This window comes from Electrona antarctica (assembly GCF_951216825.1).
Source record: "Electrona antarctica genome assembly, chromosome: 23".
NCBI classification, from domain to species: Eukaryota; Metazoa; Chordata; class Actinopteri; order Myctophiformes; family Myctophidae; genus Electrona; species Electrona antarctica.
The window spans coordinates 18,286,375-18,299,757 of NC_136804.1; the positions used below are offsets into that span (position 1 = coordinate 18,286,375).

The 13,383-nt window shown below is 41.8% G+C and overlaps 1 protein-coding gene across 3 annotated transcripts in view; it reads left to right on the plus strand.

Moving 5' to 3' along the window:
- pphln1 (periphilin 1) overlaps nucleotides 1-9,428 on the plus strand; it is a 36,531-nt gene extending 27,103 nt beyond the window's left edge. For all 3 annotated transcript variants that reach the window (XM_079494444.1, XM_079494446.1, XM_079494445.1), the window contains one exon: nucleotides 8,117-9,428. In XM_079494444.1, the coding sequence (XP_079350570.1) occupies nucleotides 8,117-8,311 (195 nt within the window). In that variant the 3' untranslated portion in view covers nucleotides 8,312-9,428. The remainder of the gene's footprint in view (nucleotides 1-8,116) is intronic.
- The last annotated feature ends 3,955 nt before the right edge of the window (nucleotides 9,429-13,383 follow it).

Genomic DNA, 13,383 nt, shown 5'->3' on the forward strand with positions numbered 1-13,383 from the left:
CCTTTTCAATTTGAGAATGAAAGCCCTAGCAAAGCACCGGTTTGCCTGTCCAGTAAACCGGTGGGGGGGGGGGGGGGGGGGGGTTGTGTGTTAGCAATGATGAAACCACCTCGAGGCCCTTGGTTTACTCTGCTCTGCTTAGTGATCTAATGAAGGCCATGCCTGCATCACTGGGCCCTACCGCTGCTTAACTGGGGTCATAAAATCTGAGCCAGCTCTGCCCTGGAGCACACTCTGGGCCCTCACATAGAGCTGCGCCACAGAGCCCTCCATGTCTATTATGGCAACCTGCTGACACTGCAGCTTTTGGCCTGTTTACTAGCCTGTCTCTCTCCCCAGTCGCTTGTCTGTCTCTGCCTTAACTTTACTGTACATCCCTGCCGTACCGAGCGAGCTGTCTCCTCATCTCTTTTGTCTGTCTATCCTTTCTTTGACTTTGTTCCACTGTCATTTTATAAGCCATCCCGTAGAATGTGCAGAAAGAGGATGCCCCCATTTTCTCTCTTCCTCAGTATTTTTTAGGCTCAGGCTAAGAAGTATCTAATAAATATGGTGAATACATTTGAGTACTTAAGACGTTCAGGAACTACACTAATACTGCCAATCTGTGGGGGGATATGTCATCATACATGTGACCAACTGCATTATAAAACCACTTAGCAGACACTGAACCATTTGAAAGATTGATTTGATTGGTGTTTGTTTCCCAGATGGATTTGCATGGCACATACTTCGTTCCCGTTTAGACTGGCAGCTCAAATCCAGCTCCAATCTGATTTGTGGTCTATCCAGATTGGAGTCACATTGTTTTTATGCAGTCTGAACAGAAAAGAAAAAAATACAAAACATGATTTGAACTGATTTTAGTGAACCAGATTTGTGTCACATTCCATAGCCTTGTCCGTCCGTTACCAGCTAATCTCCGGCACCGTTGGCCCCATCCATGCCAAACTGTGCACACACACTCCCTGGATGCCAACAACGAACCTCTGCCCCAAATATCCCGCAACGGCCTGTTATAGCGCCACCATGAGACCGAATTTGGCAAAACACATTTCTGTAGATTACTCGTACACATTTTATCCATTTATCCATTTTGTACAAAATGTTGCAAATCATGAACGCAGGGCCCGAGTGCAGTGAAACTGCACCTGAGGAAGCAATGCCACTTGACATTTTTCAAATCAGCCTCATGGTGGCGCTATAACAGGCCAAGTCACATCTTTACATGCACCGTTCTGCATAAAACTTTGTATGCACAAAACGTGTGCACACTCCCTACAGCCCAAGGAAAAACATCTGGCCTGCATTTTTCAATTCTGCCTTTTTGCGCGCCACCAGGAGGTCCATTTATGTGCAACACACTTTTTTTATATTAGTCCTTAAGATTTTATCCAAATATCAATCAATCACTTTTTCTAATTTAGATTTAAATTAAACTGTGACAACAATGGCTTCCTTTATAGAATGCTAACTTTCCAGCAACACAAAGCCTGCAGTTTCTATTAGCTTGGATTCCTCATTGATGATGTCACTGGTAGACAGGTTTATGAACTGCCCACAGCCCTTTTCTGAAACACAAAGTAGACAGAAATGGTATCATATTATGAGCATTAGTAAGGACCAATTATATGAACATAGGTTGAAAATGGGAGAAGTAGTAATTTACCTCCAGTTCTCAAAATCTACTACGCAGCACTCATAAACATTAACCATATACCCATCGACGTAGGTCACACATTGAAATTCAGCAATATCTTCTACAAACTACAAAGCATACACAGACACACGCTTATGGAGCCTTACGCTCCATGGGCCCTATTATGCATGTCTTATTACTTAACTTAAGACCTGGAGGCGTGATCAATGCCATTTGGCTATTCTGAGTGGCCAAACAGCATTGACCACGCCTCCAGGTCTTAACCCATTGATGCCTGAGTCCGAATCTGGGAACGCCTTCTAGGGCCTGACCTAAGGTTTCTAAAAACCTTCAAATTCTGATTAATTATTTTTTAAATAGTTATGTTGCTACATGTATAGCAATAGCTGATGAGACGCAGAGAGCGCGCCGGCATCAAGGGTAGAACAACGTATACGTTGCATCAGGCATCAATGGGTTAAGTTAAGTCATAAGACCTGGTACTTAAGACACGCATAATAGGGCCCCATATCTCCTATACATCAGAGCCAGCTGTCTTTCCCTGTGCCACATTTCCCAAATGTGTACTTTCCATCATCTGCTAGCCAACAGAATACGCAGCACTGTAGCCAGAGTATGCAGCGCTGTGTGAGTGTTTCGCTGTGTGTTTGTATAGCTAAGTGAACCTGGCCTGTTGTAATTCAACCTGAGCTCCGTTCTCACTGACAGAGTTGACTCTGGCTGTGGGCACATTCTGACCGCTTGTAGTGAGCGACAAGTAACCAGAGGCACAAGATGGGGATTAGGTACTATTCATTACAGTGTTACGGTTATGCGATACAAATCGGATTTCATTGCACTCTTGAAACAGTATAAATATTGTGGTTGTTATAGTCTGGCACTACGTGTTTGTCAGAGACAATACAGCTAAGTGAGCCATCCCAACGGTCCATCTGTGATCGGTGTAGCAGGCGGACACTAGAAGGTTCATGAGTCTTGACTCCTGTGACATCATCCATCAGCTGTCTATCATCAACCAAGTTCCTGAGAAAACAGATGTCCCCCATCTACTCTCATTATAACCACTTAAGCCCTATATCAATGATTTTGTCGAATGACAAATTGTGAAAATAGTCAATCTATCTGCTTTCTTTGCTATTTTTGAAAATATGCCCGAAATAGGCATGCCAAGGTTAATGTGATGAGGTGGCGCTGGGTGAGATGTCAGATCTGACATTTTAGAGTTGCTCTACTTTTATTCACCCCCTTTCTTCTCATTGTCCTTCGCGTACCGTCCACACAGGCTACATTCAGATTTTCCTTAATTAACTAATAATTGTATATTTCATTTAAAGAAAGCTTAATTGAATTAATGAAGACTTATGTGAAAGTAGTGAAATGTCCACAGGTTTATGCTTGATATAAGGCTGGATCATAGCAGACCTAAGCTACGTCATGCCCTACCACCCAGGTTCAAGAACAGGTCCTTTCCTTCCTGATTGGATAACAGGGGAGGGGTTTCAGGAAGTGCGTTTGAATACAGGAAGTACAGTTTCAGCACATTGTTATCACAGAGGACTGACTTTCCCTGCATTCGGGGCGATTGTTGTGAGCTGCTGTGATTGGATACTTCCTCTGAAGAGTTGAGTAAATTAACTGTCATTGATGGGCAGCTTCTAAAGAACATTAATCAAAGATGATAAATGGAATGTTGTTATGCTGCTAAATTTGACCTGAACATGATTTTAAAACAATATCCTGATTATTTCAAACTTTGCCTCGATTACAATTAATGAACCATTAAAGCTCGATCTGCTATTCGCAATTTTTGTATGCCGCCATTCTACAACAAACAGTTAATTTATCGAATTATGAAAAATATCTATCTTGACGATTTTGCGTCTATTATAAAACATTTTTTCATGTCTTAGTCGTCGATTATAGAACATTATTTCATGTCCATTAGTTGGACCCCACTTTGAGAAACACTCCTGCGCGATATATGGGGACAAGTTTTGTCACTCTTAAAACACCCGCTTCGAATGGTATCAACCGATAATTCCCAGTAGGTTACTTATGAAGCCGATCTTATCGACCTGTAGTCTGGGAGCCTACTGGCTGTGATTGGCATTGATAAAATGAAAACGACGATTCTGGTTGGGACCGTGCTGCTACATGCTTGCGGTTATGTTAGGTTAGGGTATGAGGAGGCTTGTCGTTTCTCAGTAGGCAGTAGAACAAAACCACCGGATTAAGGTTGGCTAACATGGGTTTAGGTTGAGACCGTGCTGCTACGTGCTTGCAGTTATGTTTAGGTTAGGGTATGAGGAGGCTTGTCGTTTTCAGTAGGCTCCCAGCATGTGCAGTAGACCGATAAGATCGGCTTGATAAGTAACCTACTGGGAATTATCGGTTGATTTTCACGGAGTTTCACTTGATTTTCACTCGAATCCGTTGCTTAAAACCTGTTGAGAATCCATTCTATGAGTTCCAAAAGTAATTTTTTGGTGTTATGTGGTTTCCATCTGACATCAGCATCACAAAGCTCTTTGGAACCCCCCCATCCATTGTTGGCAAATTGCTTCATGATCGCCTCCGCCCCACTGCAAACATAATGAACGTTGCGGCTGCGTAACAAACGGCTATAATAAGATGAGGAGTCTTGAAAGCCCTGCGGCCGCCATCCACATCCACCATAACACTCAACATCGATGTCTCCTCTGATTTCACGCACATACAAGTCAGATCTCTCGCCTAGACGCCTACACACAGACGACTGAGCGCAAAATACGTGTGTGTGCCGCGTGGCACGCGCTCACACATCCTGTTTGCTCTGAGAACGGACTCTGCCTGCCTTCATCTCTGCCTGTGGCAATGCCGTCTCCAGCCCCGTCAGCCCCTGTCCAAGATTTGATGTGTGATTTAGTAGGTGGGGAGAGAGGGTGAGCCAACTGACCACTGGGAAGAGATACTCTTAGTCTTTGTTGTAGCTACAGTAATTATGCTGTAGTCATGGGTGGTGTGAAGAGATATGAAGGAGATGCACAGAAGTCAGTGTGGTAAAGGGGGAGACATTGAGGAAACATATGAGAGAAAGAGAGAGTAACTGTGTGCAAACTGCAAACTCGCCACCAGTAAGAGATTCTGACACACACAGACGTCGTTGTGGGACATGGGGAAAGAGGAGATGGAGAGCTGGGGACAGATGGAGGCATTACATTACTTAGCACTCTGTGACGGAGAGCTGTGGATTTGGGTAGAGGGAGCAAAGAGTGTGAGGAAAGACCGACAGGCATAGAGAGTGAGAAAGAAATATACTGACTTAATGAGCAGTAGTTTTGCCTTAGGATGAGTCAGACCGAAATGGTGAATGCATAGAAAGGAATAGATAATGTGGGAAAGAGACTGAGAGAAAGCCATATTGCAACATATCTGGTTGCGTGAGGGATCGAGTGAGAGGAGTTGGAGAGAGACTGGAGCAAGGGAAATGGGGCATGAGGAAAAAAATCATGCAGCCCAAAAGAGTGAAAGGTAATGTCAAAGCATGCTAGAGACCGGGGGAGAGAGAGAAAGGGAGATAAGAAAGATGAGTTGTGTCGTGGAGTATTTGGCATGTGTCCCAGAGGCCTGTAAGTGAGTCTGTCCCGACTGGAGTTGACAAGAGTTCAGTGTTTACATAAGCCATGTCATGATGCAACGCGTTGAGCTTGTAAGATTGGCTATACAAAAATAGCCACTCACTCGTGACTCACTTATTTTCCCTTGCTTTATGGAGATACAAAACCAACTGCAGAGATCGAATCCACCGCATTGCATCTGGCTTTGTCGAGCGTCTATACTTCATACGAACACAGTTGTTTATGTTCAGTCCAGGGGGAGTGAAGTAATAACTCACTTGGTTAAAGATGTAGACGGTTACTACGCTAATCGTAATGCCCACCAAGCGCATTCTGATTCTTTCATTTATTTATTTTTATAGTGCACACACCGCTAAACTATTAGTATTTTTGCTCCCTCTTCCTTGATTGAACTGCACCTGGAATCATCAAGTTCCCTAAAGTGCCGTAATATCCTACTAATAATTCTCTTACACTAAAATGGTCTGAAGGGAGTTTATTATTTATGCATGCATTCATTCAAAGATTAGATCCACCATCTGGCAAAAGTGATACCTGTTCCTTCAAAGTGATTAATATCTCTAAATCCCAACAAATTATGGTGCTTTTTTCCTTTACTTTTTTTTTCTTTTTTGGAAAGTAACTCAACTCTTGATTGACAAAATAATGATAGTCTGAATCCTCCTATATTGAATGTGGAGCTCCAGGTAATAAATTCCTTCCTCCCAAACGGATACATAGCGTTTTTGAATGGAACTTGTCATATTATACAAGCGATTCATATTGAGAGCATATTAAATTACTCGCCTACTTCTATTAATGCTAATAATAGTTTTTAAAATCCACGTGGGAAAGTGCGTTCCGGAGTGAGAAGTACGAGAAGCGAGACTCATCAGTGTGGGAAGGGAACACGTCCTGAGCGTGACCCCGGGGGGCTACTGGCTACATGTGTTTTTAATTACACTACACAAATGGCAACTGTAACAAAAACAAGAGACGAAATGTAAATATCATTTGAGCGTTGTTTTGCACTTTCCCCTGCGGTACACTCTCTTGCCCTATGCCTTGTCCGTGCATGTTTTGTAGCTGCAGGTAAAAGACAAGTCAATCAATTCAGCATTGAGTTGAATAAGTATTCAAATCAACATTGAAAGAATTGAGAGATATAATAATTGTTGTTGTACTAAGTCTTGTTTTTCAGTCCCCTGCTTCAGGGCCCTAGCACCAGAGGATATTTTGAAACAAATAAACTGTATTTAGTAACTGTAAAATACATAAATAAATACATTTCCAGTACCAATGTCATTTTACAGATATGTGTTTAGAGATGTTTTGGTCATGAGAATCGTTATTGTGGAAAAATACACCAGTTTATATAACAAATTACTTGTTTAATTGAACACGTTAAAAATTGTTTTCTGCAAAGCCTACAGTCAACAGGCAAAATGTCAACTGCATTGTTTGTGTCAGCCTATGGATTCCACTGTTTTATGAGGCTGGGTGTGAAATAACACCTCCTCTACTAGATTCCAACACCTCTCTCTCTCATTGTGCCTCCAACACCTGTCACAAACGTTAAATGCCCCCAGTAAAAAATGTTTGGTTCTTGGGTCAGCCTGGCCAATGACGAGCCATTGTTTTGTGTTTATCTGGTTGGAGTGTTGCATCTTAACACCAGAGTGACTGCTGATAGCAGGGTATTTGCACCTAGATGTCAGGTAAAGCAGGAAGGAAGTGTGGTTTCACCTCAGTCTTCAGAACCCCTTCTCTGCTACATTATGACCTTGGACTATTGGCACTTTGAAATCTACAAACGGCCAGCTTGCTTTTACACCGTAGAGGTCAGCCGTCTTGTGCGTGCCCATCCATCCACAGCTAATCTCATGAACAGATTTTGTATGTGTAAATATTTAATTAATTCATAATCTCAGATCCACTATCCTGCCATCCCTCCACATTTGGGCAAATCATCAATATGTGTCAAGAGTTGAAAAGGGAAGCCACACCATTATTAGACCCCAATCTTGTTTTTTTCCTGGACGTATATCCCATTTTAAAAGTGCCATTCAAACTGTTGTTTTTACCATGTTCATGTAAAGTTGACAGGTGGTCTACATTCACCAGTCATAGCGAACAGGTTTCGGCTATACTGTCCGCCCTACAAAGCCAAAGTGCAGTAACTACGAACAGAAATATTACTGAAAAATGGGTTTAAAAGTGTTTCAACTGGTCAGCCAAATGAGATATCGGCATATACGTAAGTGATATTACACTAATTGTCTATCTGTTCTTGAGGTAATTGTTTATCCCCCAAAATCACACAGGCTAATTTGACTTTTAGTGGAGGAGCATAGGGAGAGATAAGGGTGATTTTGCGCTCATTTGTCGAAAAACACCACATTTTGCACAGATGTAGCCCAGGACATGTAGTCCAGGAATTAAGATAGCCCAGTGTCCATGACATCATGGAGTCCATGGACACTTAGAAATACTAAAATATCTAAAAACATATATTACCCACATAAATCTGGTTGCAAAAGGGGTGAAGTGGCCCTTTAATGGTGGCCAAATGGATTTGGCCACTGTGGCGACCCCGAAAGGTCGCTGGCTCGGGCGCCCTAGCTAAATCATTTGAGCATGCCCTGGGCTACAAATTTGGTGCTTTTAGATGAATTAGCGTGAAATATCCCTATGCTCCTCCACTACTTTGGGAAACACAAATAAGTCGGCTGTGTCCAAAAACGTAGTTACTGCACTTTGGCTTTGTAGGGCAGTTTAAATCTGTCATCAACATAGTCAGCCAGATATTCCTAACGACAACATTTCCCCCCCCTTCCCCCTCTACCTCATGGTGTGCCAGGTGTACCGTCAGGACTGCGAGACCTTCGGCATGGTTGTGAAGATGCTGGTGGCCAAAGACCCCGCGCTGGAGAAGCAGCTGCAGGTGCCTCTGAGGGAGAATCTCGGGGAGATCCGAGAGCGCTGCCTGGAGGACCTCAAACATTTCATCAGTGAGCTGGACGACGCGGTGCGGAAGCCAGAGCCCAACGTCTGAAGCCCCTTGACCCACACTTCACTCCCTTGTCGACGTCCAGTCCGTAGATGATCACCATCCATCTCCACGAGTGGCCGGTTTGATCGATTTGGCAAGGAAACCCTGCCAGCAAAAGACTGATGGATTGCTGCACACACAATGAAAGCCTGGACTGGAGGTTTTTTGTAGGTTTAGAGATAAACCAGGCATTTTATGGTCTACAGCACAGAAGCCTAACACCTCAGTATGGATTTTGAGGTAAACAGTGTTAGTTTTCAACACAACTTTTTTTTTTATTGCATCTTATCACTACAAGGCGTTGTCTTCATGATGTCCTTAGTCTTAGCTTTAGTTCAAACTTCAAACTAATTTATGATGCGATCAACTTATGGGCCTATATTTCACACATCTAATAACAAACTCATGTTCTCATATCAGTTTAGATAGTTTTCAAATTGTAGGACCGGTATCACCTATTAAGCCAGACTGAAATCAAATCTTAAATGATACCATATTGCTCTCTGTCTATGACTGCCCCGTCACACCAGCCCTACAAGCTAAAAACTGGCCTTTGTGCAACACATTGTTGGCTTCTAGAATTGTTCTTTTTGGCTTTCATGTCTTTACGCCATTGGCATAGCGATGCATAGGGCAATCAGAAAGTAGAAGCACCTCGCAAAATATAGAAAGGCAGTAAAAATGTAGCTGGCTGGAGATGTTCTGATACCGCTGTACCGCTGTCCGGCTGGCAACTGGCGCTTGTGGAACACCCTAATGTGTTATATGGTGAAACTCAGTGATTGAGGACTGACCATATTCACACATTTGTACTTCGTTATTTATGTCATACTCGTGAATATGGCCAGTGTGATCGCATTCATCCATCCATGGAACCAGTGGATCCAGAACTTAGATGGTGTCTTTGTTCTACAAATGTACAGGAATGTAAATTTGATAATTTTTTTTGGTTTTGTTTAGCAGTCAGACTTATGACTTGACTTGTATAAAATTGTAAAAGTCAGCTGATGCACCTTTGTTTAAAAAAATATTGCTGTTGGAAAATAACATACTTTTGTGCAAAGCTGTATTTCAGTTTTTTCTTTGTTCTTGAAGAAACAATAAAAAATGATTTTTTTTTTATTAACTTCTAACTTATTATAAAATGTATATCTTACATAGCTTATACATTTGTTTTCTCAACAAGTGGGCCCATTTAGTTACCTTGGTGACCTTTTCGGGGGCTAACATTTAGTGAAATTTGATCTACAAGCTCAATGCATCGCAACACAACACTTGGAGATTTTGGTGGAGAGATTTGCTGTAGAAGGAAAACTAGAAAAAGTGCTCCTCGGAGCACAGGTCTCCACCAGGTCGGGAATGTTTGTTGTGGGCGTGCATTGTTTGGTATTGAGTGATCATAGAAGTAGTTAATAGCCAATAAACAATGTCTTACAGTAGCATAGAATATAAAAAATCAGACGGATCCATCTTGGTGACTTCATGACTATGAAGATAATGTGTATTGATTTGTATGATATTTGGACTAATCATTGCTGTAATGTCTTAAGTTTTGTCTCTGCCTGAAAACACAATTATAATATAGAGGTAAACAGCCACATAAAACTGTCCTCTGCAGATAGGGTAAAAAACCAGTACCATTATTACAATAATGAGACATTTACCCAGCTGGTTTCTGCCCACATACAGGAGAAATTGAGTGTCTTCCCTAGAACACTAAACCTTGACGATTGATTTTCACCTGGACAGTTATGTTGATGTGATTTTCATAATGTTGCTGATGTCTGAGGTGGGTGGGTCCTTGGGTAGCTTCATGGTGCTCAGTGATGTGCTCAGTGATGTCATCATAGAAGGTAGGTTTGTTTCCCTACAAAGAGACCTGAAATTACTTTTGCTGTAATTTTGATGGGAAATATATATTTTTTATGGAATATGTTACATCGGGTAAAATATACCTGGGTTTAGTGATGGTTGAGAAAAGTTGGGCTTAGTGTTATTGATTGATTGAAATATTTATTAACAGTTTGCAGAATTACAGTACATTTCAAGCACAAACTCAATACAAAGACTTAACTGTGAGTGGACGACCCAATTAAGCATTACACTGGTTTACAAGAGGGTCCACCATGTTCAATTCATCAAAACATTTAGAGACTTACAAATAGACACTTCTATATAGTCAAAGAACAGATCATGAATTCATCATAAGAATGGTATGGGACACCCATACACTGTCGGGACTGGGACTTAATACTGCCATCTTTTTCTTGCCAGGCAGTCACCCTAATATCCATTGTCTGCTCCTCTAGAAAGCACAGTGTCCGAAACGGTTGAGAAATGACAGAGTTACTGTGTGCCGGTCCCTCTACTGTACTGTACTGTACTGTACTGTCACTGTACTGGCACACCCGAAATCAACCATGCTGTTTTCATGCTTACCTACCCAGCCAGGCACCCACCCACATAAATCCGTAAGGGAGTGGCTTGCACCACTCAAAAACTCGCCTCCTGCTCAGCTCAAGCAGCAGGTGGACCACACACGAATACATTTTCTTCCAGTTCGTCGTCAGATCGTTATGGTACAGAGCGCCCCCTTGTGACTAATATTGTCTATGATGACACTAGATTTGGTCCATAGCTCTAAACGCATTAGAGCTACGGACCAGAGCTATGATAGCACGTTGGATTTAATCGCAGGGATCAAATAATGAATGTATGCATTTCTTCTGTACAGCTCACTCGCTGTGTAAAGTGGCTTGTGTTCAGAGCAAAGCTACTATATTTACCCAGGGTAACTGGACTAAGCATCAGATACTTGTTTACAGCCAGGCCCTGCTCATAGAACATTTCATGGTAGTGGTTCAATGCCTTGCTCAAGGGCACTTCAGCGGTGGTAATTTTAACGTGCCGGTCCGGGGATACGAACTGGCGACCTTCTGGTTTCAAGACCGCTCCGCAAACCGTTCGGCCACCGCTGCCACATTGAAGGGCAGCTAGATGTTTCTGTCTTTGGTGTTGTTAGGCATTTTAGATAACATTTAACTTTCAACCAGCTTGAACTCGCAAATCATTAAAAGTTCTAATTGAGTTCACTAATAACAGTGGTCTCCCGTCTCTTCAAGTCTTTAAGTATGAGAGATCCTCCTTGGTTTGATTCCACTCAGTGATGGAAAAACTAATGTAGCTACGGTAGAAAGAAACACTGTGGTTCAAAGTGTAACCTTGGCTGGGAGGCGAACCCAGGACCTCGTATCAACAAGGCACATACCTTACCAGTGGACTGAAGAGCCAGACCAAAGAACAACCAACCCCATATTAACCAAGGTCAAACAGAGCAATTTGTCAGGTGTTTATTTACATTTGACTTATTTACTAAAGACATTTAGTTGTAATTATTCATTCCATCACTTAATTGTATCAAATAAATCCACTAAAGACTAGGCCTAGTTGTAATAATTCATTCCATCTGTTAAATCCACTAAAGATATAGTTATAAATGTATTCATTCTGAAATAAATCTCTCCACAAAAACAACAACGGCGGCGTGAGCGGCCGTACAACTACGCCGACACGCCGTGCATACGACGTTGCCACGCCGACCTCTCTCTTGACGGCGTATCAACCATAGATATTTATATATATCTATGGTATCAACGGCGTATCAACGTCCGCTCACGCCGTCAAACAGTTTTTTGCGATTTCTCGGATTTCAGACAGTTGAAAGTGAGCTGAAAATGAACTACGCCGACACGCCGTGCATACGACGTTGATACGCCGTCAAGAGAGAGGTCGGCGTATCGACGGCGTATGCACGGCGTGTCGGCGTAGTTCACTTTCAACTGTCTGAAATCGCAAAAACAACTAGACGGGTGTTGGCGTCGTTTCAACCCCTTTTGCTATTTTGCTTTTGATTGCTTATTTTATTTTTGTGTCCTGCTCACAATTAAGTGCCCAACCCTCATTAGTTATGACACCATTTTACATTTCATTATATTCATAATAATTGAATTAGAGTGAGCTGACATGAACGTTGTGGCCATCTGCTAATTTTGCAGAAAGAATATTAACATCTTTGTGCAATGTTTAATTTATACTCGATTCATGCACTTTACTAGAAATATAGTAAATTTCAAAGTACTGCAGAATGTGGGACTTGAACACAGAATCTCTGGATTGTGAGCCTGCTTGTGAGACCAGTACACCATCTCTCAGTCACTCCTAGCACACTTTCTTGTATTATTGAAGTGTTCTTTTGTACTTTAGCAGTTATTTAGGTAAAGTTGAAAAGCAATGAACTGTAAATATCATTCAGTCCCTCTGCAAATGTCTATTAGTACTGTTGACTTGAGCGTTCGCAGGGGAGATATGAGAGGTCATCAGGCTGGGGCTGTGAGCCCCTGCTACAATAGGCTTCAGTTAATACAGCTCTACATGTTCAAATCCCTGTTCGCCTATAGTTTAATGCTGGAGTGTTTCAACTTTACTAACTGAAGGCCAACACACACAATTACCAGGAGACTTTGGCTGAGGGTGTCTGACTGATGGTGCAATGGTCTAATGATCAGGGTCAGGGGACCTTAGTATAATTGCCTTATTTGAATCTGAATCCAACATATAAAAAACATATTTGTGATTTTTGTTCGTTTAATTTGCTAGTTTTTCCTTTTTTTGTTCAGAATTGAAAAATGGGAAAACGCTAAACGAAAAATCACAAAAACTGGTCAAGGGACCTTAGTATAAGTATGTTTGTTCAATTTAATCCAGCAAAAAGAAAATTGCTATTTTTTTCCTTTTTTTGTTCAGAATTGAAAAATGGGAAAACACTAAACGAAAAATCACAAAAATGGTGGTGCCTTAGTATAATTCTGTTTGAGTCCAGCAAACAGAAATTTGCAATTTTTTTCCTTTTTTTTGTTCAGATTTGAAAAATGTGAAAACTCGAAGCCAAAACCCAGCTTTTAAAAGCTGCGTCAAAGTTGAGTTTTCAGGAGAAAAAAAGCACGCAAAAAAAAGCTGTTCATTCCATGCTTCAAAACGAAAAAGCTGGTATACATAGAGATAACATGGGAGCACGA